This window comes from Artemia franciscana, chromosome 2 (assembly GCF_032884065.1).
Source record: "Artemia franciscana chromosome 2, ASM3288406v1, whole genome shotgun sequence".
Taxonomy (NCBI): domain Eukaryota; kingdom Metazoa; phylum Arthropoda; class Branchiopoda; order Anostraca; family Artemiidae; genus Artemia; species Artemia franciscana.
This window is the reverse complement of record NC_088864.1, coordinates 24,633,663-24,654,339: the sequence shown is the minus strand read 5'-3', so window position 1 is coordinate 24,654,339 and position 20,677 is coordinate 24,633,663. Positions and strand designations below refer to the sequence as shown.

General features: G+C 36.9%; 1 protein-coding gene across 1 annotated transcript in view; it reads right to left on the bottom strand.

The window, feature by feature from the left end:
• Positions 1-20,677, bottom strand: part of LOC136039212 (soluble guanylate cyclase 88E-like) — a 244,514-nt gene that overhangs the window by 199,408 nt on the left and 24,429 nt on the right. Inside the window, exons 2-3 of the mRNA XM_065722741.1 lie at positions 9,844-10,030; positions 4,880-5,006 (exon numbers count right to left, since the gene is read on the bottom strand). Coding sequence (XP_065578813.1) covers positions 4,880-5,006; positions 9,844-10,011 — 295 coding nt within the window. The 5' untranslated portion in view covers positions 10,012-10,030. The remainder of the gene's footprint in view (positions 1-4,879; positions 5,007-9,843; positions 10,031-20,677) is intronic.

Here is a 20,677-nt window from a genome sequence, read left to right as displayed (position 1 = left end):
ACTTGGAAAGCAAATACAGTGTGCGAGTGTAAAACGTTTCAAGCTAGCGATTTTTAGTGATAAATTCAAACTGTTAAACTCATGACGTTAATATAACTGGCAATTTTGACTTTTTTTTTCTTTAGTATATTGTAAATCAATTCAAGAAATGAATAGGATTTTTGAAAATCTCTCAGTATCGTAACCTACATCTATTGTTAACATTGATGTATCGACAAAAATTTAATGTAGCAATAGAAGCGTGGTTAATTTTTAAATAACTTACAATCTTCTCCTTTATTTACGATTAGACGGTAAAATTTTCGCTAGGTGGTATCATATGTCAGCTTAGCTTTTCACTGAATCTTCCTGACCGGCCCTTTCACTGCTGAAACACAGCAAGTTGCGAATTACCCCCTTAAACTTCAACATCATTATGGGAGTCTGAGGGGAGGGTTTGTTTTCAGTCTTACTGACAATTAAACCAGCCATAGATAAAATAATTTACAATAATAAATTATGAATAGATTGAAAGCCTTGTCAATAGAAACCAAAACCTCATGAATGAAATCGTCATAGCAATATATGCATCAACAATATATTGTTTTGAAATAATTCTGAATATAAAACACGTTGATAAGACTTTGGAAGAATAGGAAGATAAAAATCCCAGCGCTAACAACTTTTGATGGTAAGTATCAAATTTAATGAATTTTAGATATCTGGGCTCACCATTACAAGAGAACTATTTTGACATAGATATTGTTATAAAATACATAAAATTGGCAAGGATCACTTTTGAATTTCAGTTCCTTACCATAAACTGTTTTTCTGTTTTTATTGTTGTTTTTTTTTTTTTTTTTGCTCTTTCTTTTATTTTCAAGACTAGGCCCTTTAGCGAGGGTCAAAGCCTTAATGAAGCGCCTGTCCTAAGGTTGCATACCAGATAGGTATGCTTAAGTGATTAGTGCTATTTACGAGAAAAATATTATAATAAATATATTCGCAAATTTTATGGCAGGCCGTTAAGCCTCTACAAAACAAAAATCTTAATTTGCATTTCTTCTAAATTTACACATGGCGAAAATGTCACTTGAATAATATTCATCAATTTCCTTCTTCAATGTCAGCAGGTTTGTGAAGCAGATAGGTTTGTGGATACTCTTTCTGGTAAGTTGTTCCAATGCTGAACCACTCGGTTGCCGAAAGTCCATCGGCCCATGTCCATGTAAAAGCGTTCCGCACTCACTTTATACTGATGTCCTCGAAGATGATTTTTATTGAACTGCACGATTCTCTGGGCTTGTGCGTTATCATAGGCTCCATTGCAGAGCTTGTACATTTCAATAAGGTCACCACGATGGAATCTATAGGTGGTAGTTGGGATTTCAAGCTTTCTAAGCCGCTCTCCGTAGGGAAGGGAGCGTAACCTGGGAGAGAATTTAGTTTTCCTCCTCTGAATATTTTCGAGAGCATCTATGTCCTTGTTGTAGTATGGTCTTTTAGAACAATGTCCATACTCAAGAATTGGGCGGACAAGGGACTTATAGAGCGTAGCAAGCATTTTGTCGTCCTCGCACGAGAAGTTTCTTCTGATCATACCAGCAACTTTGGAAGCCTTCTTGACGACAGCTTCATAGTGGCTACTGAAGTTTAGTCCAGAATCCTCTAAGATGCCTAGGTCTCTTTCTTCTTTAGTAAGAGTGAGTGCAGCAGAACCAAGAGAGTATGAGGACGAAAACTTTTGTGGACCCAAGTGAGGATATGACTTTTCTGGGTATTGATTTCCATGATCCACTTCTTCATCCAGTCATCGATTCGTTGGAAATCCGCCTGCAGGTGGTGAATGTCTTCACATGACGAGATGACACAATAGAGCTTTGTGTCGTCTGCGGAGAGAAGGATGTCAGATTCGATGCCCTCAACTAGGTCGTTGATGTAGAGATTAAACAGAAGAGGGCCGAGGATTGACCCCTGGGGTACTCCGCTAAGAACTTCCTCTTCGGTATTGCTGAGACAACCTTCTACGCACACAACTTGCTTTCTGCCAGTTAAGAAGTCCGTAATCCATTGAAGAAGACTGGATGAGGACCCAGGTGAGGAGAGACCTTATTTCCTGAGCTTCTGTACGAGACGCTTATGGGGAACTTTGTCAAAGGCTTTCTTGAGATCCAAGTATATGAGATCAACCTGGAACCCCTTGTCGATGTTTTTCTTCCAATCGTCTGTGGCAAAAAGCAGTTGGATTTCTGCTGATCGTTCCTTAAGAAAACTAAACTACTTTTCGGTAAGTGTTTTTTCACGTTTTAAGTGTTCTAGGATGTGGTCTGCAATAAGAGACTCAAGTACTTTACACGTGATACATGTGAGGCTTATCGGTCTGTAGTTTGATGGGTCTTCTCGTTTCCCACCTTTGGATATTGGGACGACAATAACTTTTTACCAAATAGCGGGAAGCTCACCGAGTTCAAGAGACTTTCTGTAAATGTTGACTAGTGGCTCTGTTATTACCGTTGCAAGTTCTTTTAGCAGTTTTGGATGTAGAGTGTCTGGGCCTGTGGACTTGCTTGGGTTAAGTTCTCTGAGTTTCTTTAGAACATCGCTATGGTTGATCTCTATCGATTTTATCGAGTCGCTTAGACCCTGAATTGGTTCCTCGCGGCTAAAGTGTTCTTCGTTCTCAGGTTCCTGAGTAAAAACAGAGGAGAACTGGCTGTTAAGAGTATTTGCCTTGTCCGCTGGGTCATGTACCAGCTTTTGTTTCATGGGATCGTAAAGAGATGAGACTCCACTTTTGTTTTTCCTTTTGCTGTTCACGTGTTTCCAGAAACGTTTTGGGTTTTCTTTCAAGGATAAAGCTAATTTACGTTCTCTAAGCCTTCCTTCTCTTCTTGTTGCTTTCCGAACCTTGTTGCGGAGCCTCTTGAATGTTTTCTCTCGGTCGTTACTTTGTCGATTGCTTTTGTATTCTCTCCATACTTTTTGTTTTGCTTTAATCAGTTCAATATTGGCTTTAGGTAATGCAACACTGGTGTATTTCTTGTGCATAGGAATTAGTTGTTCTTCCATTGAGGCTACAATCGTAGTGAACCTTGTGTAAATGGTGTCTAACGACTTCAACCCACTGAATTCTTCAATCCAGTTGACATCCGAAAGCTCTCTTCTCATAGCAACGTAATCTCCCTTGTAGTAGTTACGTTTCGGTGCCACACGTGTCCTCAAAACCTCCGTTTCCAAGCTAAACACAATTACCGAGTGATCCGATTTACCGATTGGTGACAACTGCTTAATATCTGATACCAGGTCTCCATCGCTTACCAGTAGCAAATCGAGGATACTTGGTGTATCAGATCCCCGCATCCTTGTTGGCTCAGATATTAGCTGCTCTAGAAAGTGTTCGTTAATGACGTCCAGGAATTTACTGGTCAAGCTTGCAGTAGATTCCGTGGTGTATCGCCTATTCCAGTCTATCTTAGGGAGACTGAAATCTCCTATAATAGCAAGCTTTTGATTGACATTCTTAGTGAATGGTGCTATTTGGGAGAACAGAGATTCGTCGGATTTGTTAGTGTTGTTGGGGCTACGATAACAGATCCCAAGAACAGTGTCGCTGATCGTTTTAGACTTAATGCAGATCCACAGACTTTTTTTGGGCTCAATCGAGTCGGTTGACATCGATATTGGATGCACGTTGATGCCTTTTCGACAATTGCAGACTACCCCTCTACCTGTATTCTCTTCCAGATTTTGTTCATACAGATAATAATCTTCGATACTATATTGCTGGGGTTAAGGTAGTAAATGTGGTTAGTAACTGGTTTAGCGTGAAATCATTAGTTAAGCAAAGTTTGTGTCCTATCCGTTTTCACATGGATCTGAAGGACTTTGTCCTAAGGAATAAGAAACACTTTGGGAGAGCATGGAATCAAGTGGGAGGGTAAAATTCTGCTAGAATTTGATTATGCAGCTAATTTGTCCTAGACAAAATTTAAGAAAAATGAATGAATTTGCGTGGTTCTGAGAGTTCAGGATGCAAGAATAGTTTTAAAAATTAATTTTAAGAATACTAAATCGATTATTCTAAGAATAAAGGATGGCAAAAGATTGCTTCACTTACTTGGGTAGCTTTATTAGTAAAAAAGCTGGATGTAGTGAAGATATATAAAGTAGAAAAGCCAAGGTAAAAGGGTGTTTCTTACAATCGGAAAATGTTTGGAAAAATAAGAATATGGGTCTACAAACCAGGATTAAAATATTCGAATCTAAAGTAAGGACAGTGGATACGCAAGGTTCTGAAACATTGGCCAATAAAAAGCAGAGGAAAATCTATTGAATATTTTCCAGAGTAATTGTCTAACGATAGTCGAAGGTGCAAGTTTAACTGATTAAATGTCAAACAACAAGCTACGTCAAAAATATAGTTCAATCCCCACTTTTGAGGGATTTAATAAAAGAAAGGTTGAGATGGCTAGGGCACCTTTTACGGAAGAAGGATAAAAAATTGCCACATAAAGTGCTTTTCGGCCTTCCATCTAAGGTCAAACCAGAACAAGATTGTCACCTAATGGGGGAAGGGAAGCTGGAACTTCATAGGAGGGAGTGAGGAGCGAACCTACTTGAATATATTGGGGCATAGGAAGATTGTTCACGGCTCGGTAGTGACGGTAGTGAGTAGCCTCTTTTAAACTTGCTGCTCTGAATTTTATAATCTACGCTGGGCTGTTTTCCGTCAATTTTCGTTAGATGTAGATGTTAGTATAGTTTTAGGAAAAAAAAACAATTAAACATATTCAAGTGCGCTTTGTATTTTAATAGGATTGCATTAAATTCTTCATTTATGTGAAATGCCTTTCTTTTAGGATTAATCCTAGGACTAGAACTTGATGTAAATTCAACTAACCATTTAGGAAGTCTCTCATATTTCTGCCGAGAACTGACAAGACTCTATCGTATCCATATTGGCCAACAAAACCAACAAACTGTTTACCCATTGCACCCATGAATTCTTGCTCAGTCATCTTTAAAACCTGAAAACACATTACACTTTATCAACTATTTGCAGCAAATGAGTGAATAGCTAAAATATTGTAATTAGAGGCACAGGGAGACGCACCTAAGCTTTCAAGAAGATTTATGATTTTTATGAAAAGCGCATTTAACTCTTAAAAGGAATAAGAGTCTAGTTCTTCATTTTTGAATCATAAACATCCAGATACTCTTTTCACTAATTATATTTTACAGTTATTTGTAATCTTGGGCACATTTTCCGAAACGAGTAGTAAAGTTCAAACATAGACATTAAATCGATGCAAAGCTTGATCTTTCATTATAAAGCCTTGCTACAAAAAACACACAGATATTGGAGAAATAGTAGGTTATAAATGAAATCTTTGAAATACTTAAGGATCTACCTATCCAAAGCAGCTTATAAGGTAAATGAGCCATTTTTTCCACGGGAGAAACATATTGCAAGCTGCTAGTACTACGAATTCGGGCTTTCTAATCTAATATCCTTCCCATTCTATCTTTCCCATCTTTCCCATACAATGTGTAAACAAAACTTCATTTGGACATTTGTAGACCACTTTACATATTGCGTAAATGTATAATGTATAGCTTATAGCAAAGAGATTACTCACTATCACAGAGCTAAATATTAGGATGTACTTAAAAAGAATGTTTGTAGATGCTTGTTCAAAATAGCAGATATTTTATTCTAAGAAAAGAAAAAAGATATATATTTTAGTGTTCAATTTTGATGTTTATTTTAGAATTATTTTCATCTTTGTAGTCTTTTAGATTAGTGTATCTCTGATTAATGATTTGGAAAGATAATAAAACAGCCGAAGTGATGAAAAAATAATGCAGTTTTGTCAAAAATGACAAAATTGTTCAGATGAGCGGTTTAAAGTAGATTTGTCTTTGCACACGACACGAGTCCATTCTAGGATGCAAAATCTGAACCTAATTCATTCGTTTTTCATCCTTTATTCATATTTGTTAATATCATAACGAATCTTTTGTGTCTCTTTCTTCAGTTCTTTGTGTCTGATCTTCAAAAATCATATTTTGTGATTGTGTGCAAAGCGCCAAGGTCTTTCACGTCTTTAGAATGCTTTAGTGTTAACCCTACCCCTGTTTGTCGTAATTTCTGTTCTAACAAAAATGACTATCTATTGTTTGATTATTATTCTCATTAGACTATAAGTGATTAATGTCTGATTATTTTATTGTAAAATCTCTTCGTTTTTGGATTAACTTTATTTATTTATATTGATTAATGTTCCTATTAAGCTTGAATATTTATTTGACTTTATTTGACCATAAAAATCATAATTTTGGCTTTCTATTGAAATTGCACAAAATTTATAATCAAATTTAATAGTAGCTGTACTATAAAAAGTTTGTAAGGGTGGTACGTGGAATGCCATTCATATAGATGAATTGAAGTTCTGCATAATCTTTGGATTTCAATAGGTCTGAAGCAATGTTGACCCCCAGTATATTACAACCATGAATAAAGACAATTATTGATCGACCATCCCCCTTTACATGCCTTCGAACTTTCGACTTTATTCTCTTAAAAGTGTCTGAGATATTGACGGTAGACCTTTCTTACTACTTTGAATACACGTGCAAAATTTTTATTTAGTTCAGTATCTCCTCAACATTCCGTGAAAGTTTCAACTTTTATATCCTTAGCTATTACTGAAATTTTACAGATACGTTCTTTTGACCTCCTGGATGTACATATTCTCTTTTGATTTAGTTAAAATCCCCAACAAAATATCCTGAAGGCTGCAACATAATAGCGTTAGGTGTTCATTTGATGTAGTGCAGACCCCTTTTTGACAATCTGGACAGAAATAATGTATTTTTATTTACATTTGTATCCCATCAACTTTCCTCTAAAGTTATAACCTTATACACTACTCCATTCCTGAGATGTTATATCTACGCAATTTTGATAACTAGGATGTACTTAAACGCTTTTGATTCAGTTGAAAATTGTTAACAGCAGCAGTAGTGGTACCAGAAGTGGTCATGAGCAGCTGCAGTCGCAATCGCAACTAGTCGCAGTCGCAATCGTAACTAGTCGCAGTAGCAAGCAGTCGCCGTCTTACCTAGCCAATGTCTTAAGCAGTTGCAGTCGTATTTTAAAGTCACAGTCCAGATGCACTTGTTAATTGCCAAATAGTTACAAATAATCTTATTCCCAAGTTATTGCAGTAAAAAATCATCGAATTTCCAGTCGCAAGTAGACGCAGTCGCTGTTGCAAATAGCAAAAGTCATTGTTAATAGTAGTTGTAGTCATAAATATTCCCATTCAAAGTGGCAAAGTCGTTGTCAGAGTTAGAAGTAGTCACAATCATAGTTGCAAGTACTCGCAGTCCCTGTAGCAGGCAGTTATAGTTGCAGTCTCTAATAGTCGCAGTCGTAAATAGTCACATAAGCAAGCAGTTGCAGCAACAGTCACAAATAGTCTAAGTCGAATATAACAACAGTCACAGTTACAGTTGCAAGTGATCATAGTCACAGTCACAAGTAGGTGCAGTCGCAAGTAGTCAGAGTTGCGAGAAGTCACAGTCTCAGTAACAAATAATCGGAGTCACAAATAGCAAGGAGTCGCAATCGCAAGCAGTTAGATTCACAATTAATCACACTCAAGTAGTAGTAATAGTAGTAGTATAGTAGCAGTAGTAGCAGTAGTAGTAGCAGCAGTAGTAGTAGTAGTAGTAGTAGTAGCAGTAGTAGTAGTATTAGTAGTAGTAGAAGTTGTTGTAGTAGTACTAGTAGTGGAAGTAGTTGTAGTAGTAGTAATAATTAGTAGTAGTAGAAGTATTGATAGCAGTAGCAGTACTGTTAGAGGTAGTAATAGTAGTAGCGGTAGTAGTAGTATTAGTAGTAGCCATAGACGTAGCAGTAGTAGTAGTCGTAACAGTATTAGTAGCTGTAGTAGTAGTAGTAGTAGCAGTAGTAGTAGTAGTAGTAGAAGTAGAAGTAGCAGCAGTAGTGGTAAAGCGAACATAGTGCCCTTTTGTTAGTGCAACACCCCCTCAATATCCCCTGAAAGTTTTGACTTTCTGCTCTAAGCCTTTTGGTTAGCTCAATATCTCCATTAATATGATTTAGTTCAGCATCCTCTCAACATTTTCTAAGGTCTCACCTTAATATCCTTAGTCTTCGAAGACACCCTCAGGATCAAACACCCCCTCCCTCTCCCTTTTTCAACAAATGTATATGTGTAAAAAAATGCCAAATTGTAGAACTTACCACCCTTACCCTAGCAGATGTGGGGAGGGGAGGGACAACGAAACATACGGGTTAGCCTGGGAAATACATAATTACATTGAAGCCACATCGCTCTTTACTTAGATTAAATAAAAAAGAGTTTTTTTTTCAGCTGAAATTTAGTACCAACATTAAAGCTTAAAACAAACAGAAACCATTACGTATATTAAAGGGTCCCTTTCGCCCTTTTCTCTAAAGTCTTCAAAGTTCTTTAACAAGATTTCTTATTCAAATTCACCAGCCATTGTGTTTCAGGAGTCGTTCTAAAGGAATAATGACAAAAAGTCAAACTTTAGAGTAAAGAGCGATGGTTGAGAAAGGGGCAGCCCTCCTGATAAATGAATAATTTCTGTTCGTTTTTGAGTTTTTAATGTTGCTCCTTACTTTCAGTTCAAATAAAATTAATTTAATTTCTGACCGTTTTTCACATCTTGCCAGGAAACTCCCATCCTTAACACATTTGTAAAATTTCCCTGGAGATTTTCTCTCTGAAATATTCCTCTCAACGAAAAATTCTTCCCGCAGAAAAGCTCCCTCCTCACAGAAAATCCCCCTCCACCAAACAAATCTGTTTATTTTCCAATAACAAATAAAAGATTTGAATAATAGGTAAATTGTAAAACTTACACCCTTTTTTATATGAATTACGGGGATCATGTCATGCCCAAAGGCATAGTGATTGGACCTTTCAACTACATTGAATCATGGGCTATCTCAAATTTTGTCAATACGTTTGTTCAAAATGAACACGCATTCATGGTCTTTCCTCTGGCAAAAATATAAATTTTCACGTTTTTGCATATAGGAGCTTTATCCCTCTAACATTACGGTTCTCTCACATGCTGAATTTAAAGGTGTAATTTTCATTAAGACCACTTAACTTTTGGGAGTTTTTTCTCCCTTTTGTCAAAAATCATTCAAATATTCTCAGGCTTGTAGCTTATGATGGGCAACATTACACTTAATGAGTTTTATATGTTCGGGTTAAGCATAAAATTTCAATTTTTTAATGTGAGTATTCTTATGGGCTTATGTTTTTTATAGTTTCGGTTATTGCTAAACTAAATCTCTCCTCATTTACAGTTCGTTGCGAAGGACTGTTTATCAAAAAATAAATAAGAGCCACATTAAAACTTAAAATGAACATTTAGTTTTTCGTTTGTAGTGGGGCTGCTCCTTTCTTACCCCCACTTTTTACGCTGAAGTTTTACATGACTTTAAAATACTTCTTATTCCAGTTAATAGGCAATGGCGTTTGAGAAATCGTTATTAAAGAATTGGGACCAAAACTTAAAGTTTAGCGGGAAGAGGGACAAGTTGATAAGGCGCAGCCCCCTCGTGCACGAAATAATTTCTGTTAGATCTCACAGTTAGGTGAAAGAATACTGAATTTTAAGAACAAACAGAAAGATGGCTCTTTGAGGTCGAGGCATAAATAAAATATCACAGTTTCAAAGACACCCTTTTAGGGCTAATGTTTATTGGCGTTGCTGAGGTTCCTAGACTAGTGACTTAGGTTTCTGTTTTTAAGTAGACCTTAAATGAAGTAAAGTACAATTTTAGTTTTTTACCTCACAGCTTGTCTTTGCCAGTCGTGATATATAGTTTTCGGGATACACTTCGTGTGTTGAGAACGAAGGCTGATCAAAAGCTGCTCTTTTCCTTATCTTCTCCCAGGTATCTTCGCCAAAATTATCTTTGACATAATCGGCCAGATTCTCTATTAGAAGCCCATACATATTCGTTAAATGTTTCTATCTGGAAAACATAAAAGCTTATGTCAGCAAAATTGTTCCGCTTTCCCCAAATTACTTTGTCTCAAGTAGACTAATGAATTATATATGTTACCTAGGAAAAACAAAAATAAAGTATCTTCGTGTGCTGCAATCTTGACCTGGACTGGCTGGAAGGTAATTGTAGAGCCAAAGAAAATAAATTATGGTGTAAGAGTTACTTAGAGTTATTTTGAAATAAAAAAAAACAAGTGAAGTGCACTGCTTTCTTTGTAATCAATATGTAAATGATTCTGGTCAATGGTTTCGTACTTGATTTTTTGTTTTTTACAACACAAGAAAACAACTCAAATTCCTTTCATTTTCACGATATAGCAGGAAAGTAATTTCAACTGCTAATACACGTTTTTAATAAAACGAAAATGATAAAAAACGAGCTTTTCAAGGAAATTCGCATATTTGCCAAGTTCGGATCACAAAGAAAAACGTTTTTCCTCGGGAAAGTAAAAAATGACGATAAAAAAGAAATACCCTATTATGAGGAAATTGCAACCATACTCTTTGCGCTTGTAACTTTTAAAGACTGTATTTATTGCAATTAAATACTATTTTGCCATTCTTGTTACGGTAAAGTTCATTTCAAATTCACAAAAAAGTAAAAAACAAATTCCATTGTAAAATACATGAAAGCGAAATGCGCCCATCTTGTGCGCTTTTGAAAACCATCGTGCTTCTATCAGGCTTTCAGTATTTAAACATTTTAATGAGTCCTCTCTAAGTTTCTTGAGACCATCGATTCGATGCGACTACTTCTGAAAAATTGCGTCCATTACACTTTTGTGGGTGGTAAGGGGTATAAAATTCCAAAAAGTTAAATATTCAGGCATATCTCTTCTCTTCTGTGCACGTAAGCATATGCATTCAGTCTTTCGTATTACAGTCGAAATTTTACCACAATAACAGGGTGCTATCGCCCACTCTGTATAAGCTACCAATCCTTATAACTTAATTCAAACAACTACTTTCAAATGAAGAGCGTCTAGAGATAAATACTCCTTGGATTCATCAGAAATCCACATAACTGGAAGTTGAAAATTTCGGGCTTAAATGTAATATTCAGTTACTCAACTTTTTCAACCCAAAAAGTAATATCTTTGATAACTGTAATTGAGAAAAACAGCTTTTTATTTTAACTGAAAAATAAGAAATTCATCAAGTTTAAAGTTATTCATCAGAAGTTAGTAGCCTCAAGCCATTTGCCTGATTTTCAATAAAGGAAAAAAATATCCCTAGGAAAGCAAGTGATCTTGATGAAAATTATACCACATCAAAGACAACTATTGTAGAGGTTTCAAGCTCCCATCTATAAAAATGATTCCAAAAAAAATTAAAGTTCTAGTGTCCTTTCTATGAAGCAAAAGAGGTGTTAACACCGCGCGGTAGGTTACTTCTTTCAAAAGCGTCGTGTAGTTCATAAGACATAAACATTTAATTCAGACACTTGTTTAAAAATATATTTCCGCACAAAGAATGAAACTCGGTTTGTAGTAAGCAAAACTGAAATGCATTTAAAGAAATAAATTATCAGTGAAAAACAATTGCCATAGAAACTGATTCAGGAATGGTAACCATTATTTCAAGAAGTCTAACAGTAAAATGTTCTTCTGAAAAGAAATTTATGGGAATATAAAAAAGAAAACCTGAAACCCTTGAAAATGGCGTTGAATCGAAACGATAAGTATGCCACGGGAGTCACAATTGCTGGAAATCTCATAGAGGAAATTTTTAGCCCCCCCACCTTGAACGACAAAACAAATCCTTTTTTTGCCACGATGCACTGATGTGCCGTCTTTTCTCTTTTCTTTTTGCTCCTCACCACTAGCAAGGAAGTTGAACATCATAGAGAGCTTTTTAAGGGCTTACTTGGAAGAAATTGTGTATCTATTGTCTTTTGTGAGCATTAAAAACATACTATTAAATGAAACATATTTTTTGACGATTACTGCATGTTATAAACACCTATGTTATACATATGTATAACATATATATATATACCTATGTATATACACACCTATGTTATAAAATTTGGCTTCTCTGGGACATCATGTCATATTTGAATGACTTTGCTGCATGCTTCCCTTGGGCTCTTTCTGTATTAAATAAAAAAAAACAAGTTTTTTTAACTGAAAGTAAGGAGCGACATTAAAACTTAAAACGCACAGAAATTACTTCGTATATGAAAGAGGCTGCTTCCTCATCAGCGCCCCGTTCTTTACGCTAAAGTTTGACTCTTTCTCTCAATTCTTCTTTTTAAAACAGTAAAAAACTTTAGCGTAAAGAGCGGGGCGTTGATCAGGAAGCAGCCTCTTTCATATACGAAGTAATTTCTGTGCGTTTTCAGTTTTAATGTCGCTCCTTACTTTCAGTTAAAAAAACTTGTTTTTTTTTTATTTAATTTCTGAACGTTTTTGAATCAATGCATGTTTTGATTTTGGCTCTCCGCAGAGGAATAATCAAAATAAAATTTGCATAATTTTATTTTTATTTTTTGGCTAAATGGCTTTCTCATAATTTTGATCGAATGATTTTGAGAAAAAAGAGCGGGGGACGAAGCCTAGTTGCCCTCCGATCTTTTGGTTAATTAAAAAGGCAACTAGAACTTTTAATTTTTTACGAATCTTTTTATTGGTAAAAGATTTACGTGACTTATAAATTAGCTTACGTAAGGAACTTTTGTATTCTCATGTTTTTATTACATATATGAGGGGATTCGCCCATCGTCAGTACCTCGCTCTTTACACTAAAGCTTAAATTTTATCCCAATTCATTAAGAATGACCCCTGAATCACAAAAGCCGTAGAATAAATAGTTGAAATTACTAAAAATACTTTAGCGTAAAGAGCGAGGTATTAGAAGGAGGTGAGCCCCTCATATGGGTAATAATTTCTGTTTGTTTTATTGCTGTTCCTTACTTCCAACTGAAAAAGCTTTTTAACATTTATTTTTTAATTGCTTTTTTTAAATAATGCTAGTAAATCCTACTCTCCCTTCATAGAAATTTTCTTCTCGCATGACAAATTCTCGATGGAAAGTTCCCCCAGCATATCCCCCTCTTCTCAACCCCTCCCCCAACCAAAAAAATCCTCCTGAAAACGCCTGTATACTTCCCAATAACCATTACTATATGTAAGCACAGGTCAAAGTTTGTAACTTATTGCCCCTCCCACGGGGACTGTGGGGGAATAAGTCATCTCCAAAGACATAGTTATAAGGTTTTTTGACTACGCTGAATAAAATGGCTATCGCAGAATTTTGATCCTTTGACTTTGGGAAAATAATTAGCGTGGGAGGGGGCCTAGGTGCCCTCCAATTTTTTTGGTCACTTAAAAAGGGCACTAGAACTTTTCATTTCTGTTAGAATGAGCCCTCTTGCAACATTCTAGGACAACTGGGTCGATACGATCACCCCTGGGAAAAAAAAACAAAAAAACAAATAAACACGCATCCGTGATCTGCCTTCTGGCAAAAAATGCAAAATTCCATATTTTTGTAGATAGGAGCTCGAAACTTCTACAGTAGGGTTCTCTGATACGCTGAATCTGATGGTGTGATTTTCGTTAAGATTTTATGACTTTTAGGGGGTGTTTCCCCCTATTTTCTAAAATAACGCAAATTTTCTCAGGCTCGTAACTTTTGATGGGTAAGATTAAACTTGATGAAACTTATATATTTAAAACCAGCATTAAAATGCAATTCTTTTGATGTAGCTATTGGTATCAAAATTCTATTTTTTAGAGTTTTGGTTACTATTGAGCCGGGTCGCTCCTTACTACAGTTCGTTACCACGAACTGTTTGATTAGAGTCGGCTATGAAAAAGCTAAAAAGCTATCAATGAGTTACTTTAAAGTTAATATATTTTGCGTACTCAGAATCAGTCAGAATGTTAAATTCTGTTATTGTGTGTGTTGCAGTCAAAACCTTTTTGATTAAAGAGTGTTGGTTTCCATTGACAAGGGTTGCTCTTCACTTACAGTTGTATACTACAACATTTTTGACCAAAGGCTTTCTTAAATGTGGTGAACAGCTCATGCTCTCTCCTTCAACTTCCGTTTCTTACGTCCAAGATATTGATTAAATAATCCTACGAGGATAAAATTTATTCCTAAGAAAGTGCACCCATCGAATATTTATTTGGAGAGTGGGGGTTGGAAAATCTAAAATTGTATATAGGGTCTTCATTGTCATGGATATAAAGATGATTTTTTTTTTGAAAAAAACATGTTTTTCACTGACGTTCCCCATGCACACGAGTCAGGGGTGCAGCTAGAGTTTTGAGTCTTGAGGGCGGATATAAGGAATGTGGTGACAAAATCGTCCGGTGCGCTGACAAATTTATACCCGAAAGCTAAATTAGATTAAAAACATAAGTTAAAACATAGGCTATATTTCAGGGTGTTGGTGCTGTGCTAAGGTCCCTTTTAAGACCCCTCTCTCCCATAGCTGAACCACTGACGCCAGTGGAGGGTCAAAGTCTCCTAGAAAACAAGAAGATCTTAAACATTGCTCACGAATAGTATCCCACTTTTCCATCTCTGTGCAGGTAGACCTGTGAATGTAATCTTCTTTCCTTCACAGAAAAAGATCATGAAAATAGAATGGGTGCTATCCCCCCTCACAACATCAAAATTGAAGGCGTAGACCAATCTTCCCGGGATTTGGAAGGTATTAGAGATCAGTTTCTAAAACAAAAGCACTAGCCTGGGGCACTACTCTCACTGAAACTAGAGAGTTCAATAATAAGTTCCCCAATGAATTTTAATCAACTGGCGCTCTCACAATTTTCACTCAATTGCTTTTCGACACCCTTTGGGCTATAACTTTTGTTTCATACCACAAAATTGCAGAAAATACTAGTTTTTACTTTTGTAATCTTTTCTTCTGGTAAAAGGAAAGGTCATAATGGCGTTCGGTTTCCTCTCTTATGAACCATGTTCGATTTTCTAGAGCCCTTGGTTTGATGCGATCAGCCCTGAGAAAAATGAAACCAACAAAAACCAAAGACACAGACACATATCCACGACCCCCATCCTCAAAAAAAAAACTACAAAAATTCACACTTTATAAATAATGGCTTGAAACCTTTCCCATAGAGTTTTATTTTATTATAGATTCTGTGACGTAACTTTAATCAAAATCACTAACCCCTTCCAGGTTGTTTACCCTCTATTTTTAAAATTGTATATATTTTCTCAGGTTCGTAATTCTTAATGGGCAGTTCAAACTTAATAATTCTTATATACTAGGAATCGCTGTAAAAATCTAACTCTTTTAGTGTAAGCCTATACATTATTATCAAAATTATCTTTTATAGAGTTCTAGCTACTGTTAGCACAAGTCGCTGTTTGCTTAGAGTTCGTTACCACTAAATTTTTATAACTAAGAAACCCAATATGGTGTTCGGTGTCACCTGCCTCTCCCTTTTGGTAAATTTCCTGAGGTCCCAAATGAATTGCCCTTCCTCCAACTTTCCAGTTTTTATGCCAGTAAGAATATGAATGAATAATATGAAAGAATATGAATGGGAAATTATACAATAATGTACATAATCATATGAACCATTAAGTAAACCAACTTGATGTTTTGAAATAAAGGATGTTTTGTTAGCCGCTTTGTTAACCGCTTCAGTTAAGTGATGCCTTGAAAGACATGGTTAAATAGGCCATTCATCTTGCGTAGGTTATACGAGCTCTTATGAACGAATTCGCCACCATGCGGCATTATTTATTTTGAACTTCAGAAGCCCAATATTTAGTTAAATTGATTGGGTACCTCAAAATTTTCTATCGATAGCAATTTAGCCCGCTTTTAGGCAAAATTGTAGTTTGGTGCCAGAAAATGGTAGAAAATGCCACATTTCTATGACACACGATTTTAGCTACTAAAAACGGCACTAGAACTTCTAATTCCAATTCAAATGAGCCTTCCTTCCATCTTCTAGAACCCGCGGTTCGAGAAGTTTCCCCTGGGGAAAACTACAAAAATGATTCAGACAGAGACGCATTTATTATGTTTCTTCTCAGAAAAAAATTCAAAATTCAAGGTTTTTATAGATAGAAGCTTGAAACCAATATGGTTTGCTGAAATATTGAATTTGATGGTACTAGTGGGGGCTTTTAAGGTCAGACAAGTGCCCTAAGCCTTCGGATTCCGATCCAGAGACTTTTTTTATTTCTTCAAGGTGCAGGTACATGCTACGTCATAGGGAGTGTTTTCTAAGAGACGCAAGTGTTTGTTACATCCAATGCGATGTGGGTGCATGCTACATAATGGGCTTTGCTTGGTGTATACTAGTCTCTTTTTAAACAAGAGCTAAGAGCTCATATGGCACTTGTGACGAGGCCAAAAGAGCTAAGAGCCAAGAGCTCATATGGTATGAGCTCTAACAAAATTTTAAGAATCAATAGATTGATTCAAAAGCAAAATCAGAGGCTTAACGCCGGTCGGGATTTAAAATAAGAGCTCTGAGTCGCGATGTCCTTCTAAACATCAAAATTCATTAAGATCCGATCACCGACTCGTAAGTTATAAATACCTCATTTTTTCTAATTTTTCCTCTCCCTCTAGCCCCCCAGATGGTCGAATCTGGTAAAACGACTTTATCAAGTCAATTTGTGCAACTCCCTGACACGCTTACCAATTTTCATCGTCCTAGCACGTCCAGAAGCACCAAACTCACCAAAGAAACGAGCCCCTCCCCTAAACTCCCCCAAAGAGAGCGAATCCAGTACGGCTACGTCAATCACGTATCTACAACATTTGCTTATTCTATCCACCAAGCTTCATCCCGGTTCCTCCACTAAAAGCGTTTTTCAAGATATAATGTTTCCCCCTACAACTCCCTCCAACGTAGACTGATCTGGTCGGGATTTGAAATAAGAGCTCTGAGACATGAATTCCTTCTAAATTTCAAATTTCATTAAGATCTGGTCACCCGTTCTTAAGTTAAAAATACCTCAATTTTTCTAGTTTTTCCAAACTAACACCCCCCAACTCCTCCAAAGAGAACGGATCTGTTCTGATTATGTCAATAACGTATCTAGAACTTGTTCTTATTCTTCCCATCAAGTTTCATCTCGATCTCTCCACTCTAAGCGTTTTCCAAGATTTCTGTTTCCCTCCTCCAACCCCCTATGTCGCCGGATCCAATTCGAGTCAAAAATAGAGCATCTGAGACATAAGATCCTTCTATATATCAAGTTTCATTAAGATCCGATCACCTTTTCGTAAGATTAAAATACACTAATTTTCACGTTTTCCAAGAATTCCGGTTTCCCCCTCCAACTCCCCCCAGTGTCACAGGACCTAATCGGAATTTAGAAGATCCTTCTTAATATCAAATTTCATTAAGACCAAATCACCCGTTCATAAGTTAAAAACACCTCATTTTTCCGAATTACCCTCCCCCCAACTCCACCAAAGATTGCAGATCCGGTCAGATTATTTCAGCCACGTATCTTAGACTTGTTTTTATTCTTCCCATCCAGTTTCATCCTGATCTCTCCGCTTCAAGTATTTTCTAAGATTTCCGGACCCCCCCCCAATGACGCTGGATCTGGATGGGATTTAAAATAAGAGATCTGAGTTACGGACTTCTAAATATGAAGTTTCATGAAGATCCGATCACTCTTTCGTAAGTTAAAAATACGTAATTTTTTCTAATTTATCAGAATTAACCCTCCCCTCCCCCCTATTCCCTCAAATAGAGCATATCCATTCCAAGTAAGTCAATCACGTATCTAATACTTCTGCTTATTTGTCCCACAAAGTTTCATCCCGGTCCCTCCACTCTAAGCGTTTTCCATGATTTTAGATACCCCCCCAATTCCCCCCAATGTCACCAGATCCGGTCGGGATTTAAAATAAGAGCTTTGAGACACGATATCCTTCTAAATATCAAATTTCATTGAGATCCGATCACCCGTTAACATACCGCATTTGTTATAATTTTTAAGAATTAACCCCCCCCCCCCCGACTACCCCAAAGATAACGGATCCGTTCTGGTTATTTCAATCATCTAAAATCTCGGACTTTTGCTTATTTTTCTCACCAAGCTTCATCCCGATCCCTCCACTCTAAGTGTTTTCCAAGATTTTAGGTTTCCCCTTCCCAACTCCCCCAATGTCACCAGATCCAGTCGGGATTTACAATAAGAGCTCTGAGACGCAATATCCTTCCAAACATAAAATTTCTTTAAGATCTGATCAACCTTTCGTAAGTTAAAAATACTTCATTTTTTCTATTTTTTCCGAATTAACCAGCCCCCACTCCCCCTCCCCAGATGGTCGAATCGGGAAAACGACTATTACTAGCTGGTCCGGTCCCTCATGTGCCTGTCAAATTCCATCGTCGTAGCATACCTGGAAGTGCCTAAAGTAGCAAGACCGGGACCGACAGACAGACAGACAGACCGAAAGAATTTCCGATTGCTATATGTCACTTGGTTAATACCAAGTGCCATAAAAACCTTCAGGTCCCGCTAGTAAGGGACTTTCAGGACGCAGGACACTAGCGAGAAATTCCACAAGGCCCCCTAGCCTCCAATTACAACGGGGGCTTCTAGCAACCGATTCTGATGGGCCTCAAGCATAAAATTTCATTGGGGGCCCTTTGCTGAATCACCGGAGCCCTAGCAACCAATTCCAGTTGGTACCTAGTATCCAATTTCATCGGACCCCTAAACTAGCCACCAGAGGCCCTTGAATTCAATTCAATCGGGGCACCTAGTGAGCAATTCCAGCAGGGTTCCCTAGAAACCAATTCCAACCAATTCCAAATTCCTAGCGTCCAATTCTGACAGGAAGCCCTAGTATTCATTTTCACCGGGCCCCAGCCTAACCTAACCACTGCGGGGTCCCTAGTATCGCATTTTACCGGCCCCTGATCTAACCATTGGGGCCCAAGCATCCAATTTCACTGGGGCCCTAGCATCCAATTCCATTGGAGATGGGATCCTAGCAACCAATTTCACTGACAAAATGTTTTTCAAGGAGTTTCAACATTTCTTTGGTTGTTATTTAATAAGGGAATGCTTACTTATGTTAAGGATGGCATATTCTAACGTGACTTGTTTCTTCAGGCCCCATGGGGAATACCCGCTTGTAACAGTGGAGGGCACACACGTGGAGTGTTACATATGATAGTGCGCACATGGTTGTTGCATAATACTTTAAGAGATTTTTTGTTTTAATGTGTTTTCTCAGGGAAACTTTATATTCCAAAGATTTTATATCCGTATTGGGATTCAATGAAAGGGGCTCCCCCTCAATGAAACTTTGCCTTGGATATCTGGACCAACAAGCCATTCTATTCAATTCAATTCAATTTATTTATAACCTGTCAAAACCAAAAGGTACGCAGAACCCCTAAATGACAGATTACAAAATGAGGGGGAAAAGAGAAAAGAGAAGAAAATTTGTACAATGAACAAAAATAAGTTGTTTTTACAAGAAAAAGAACATAATCAAAAGATTTATAAAGTAAAACAATCATGATAGAAAACACGTGAGAAATAAATCATAAGAATTATAGCCCAATCATAAGATTATAAAAATAGGGAAGACCAACCGTGATCAAGTTTACTGGCGGAAGACTTAAAGGAACTCTTTTACTCTTTTATCAACAATTGTAGATAGAAAGATAAGTTTAAATTTTTGAGACAAAAAGAGTTACTATTCCAAGGGAATATACAAAAGGAACTTATGAAATCCAACGAACATTTTTTTTGAAGCAGGAAATAGTTGCCAAATAGGAGACAGAGCAACAAGAGGAGGCACAGTTAGACTATTGTAAAGTTTAGAAAGATATAAACCACTAAGGTATGTAACATTAGAGACAAGTTTGGATGGCAAGCTTAATAGTTTGTTTAACTGATTTTCCAAGGGGTATTCCCAGGTAAATATGCCCTTCAAAGACAGGGATAGAAGTTTCAATAAGTTGAAAAGATTTATCGGAGCATGCTTTGAGGCTGAAACCGACTGCTACAGTTATATCCACAATAAAACTTAAATAGAGATGGACTCAATATAACTTTGGGCTGAAAAGGCTGAATTATTTAAAAGCAGGGGGAAGTGAGGCATCCTTGTCTAACACCCTTTTGCACATTAAAAAGCTCTGAACCGCACTTCATTTTGGCACGAAGTTGTTTATACGTGTTACAAAGACACTTGATAACTGAGTAGTCACCCCCTCTCATTTGAGCTTCTACCAAAATCAGGGCAAGAATACACGAATCAAATGCTCTAGCTATGTCCAGTGTGTATTGAACAAGCAAATCCCCGGAACCTTCCACATCTACAAGAACCAAAAAAAAGGGAAAAAAGAGCATACTCACGACCAAGTTCTTTCTGAAAACTGAATTGATGCACCGGCGCAAAACACTTTTGGGAAATATCTCTAAGAATGATAGGCTCAAACATTTTAAATGAACTGCTAGAAACGGCTATAGGCCGAAACGATCAACAATCATTGAGATTTTTTTTTCCTTTTTTTGGCTGTAGGAGTAATCTGGCCAATACAAACTGTTGAGGCACAGCACCAGAAGAAATATACATCTGAAGAAGTAACGAAAGATCCCGTGACAAAAGATTACGTTAACGTTCGAAATGTTTAAC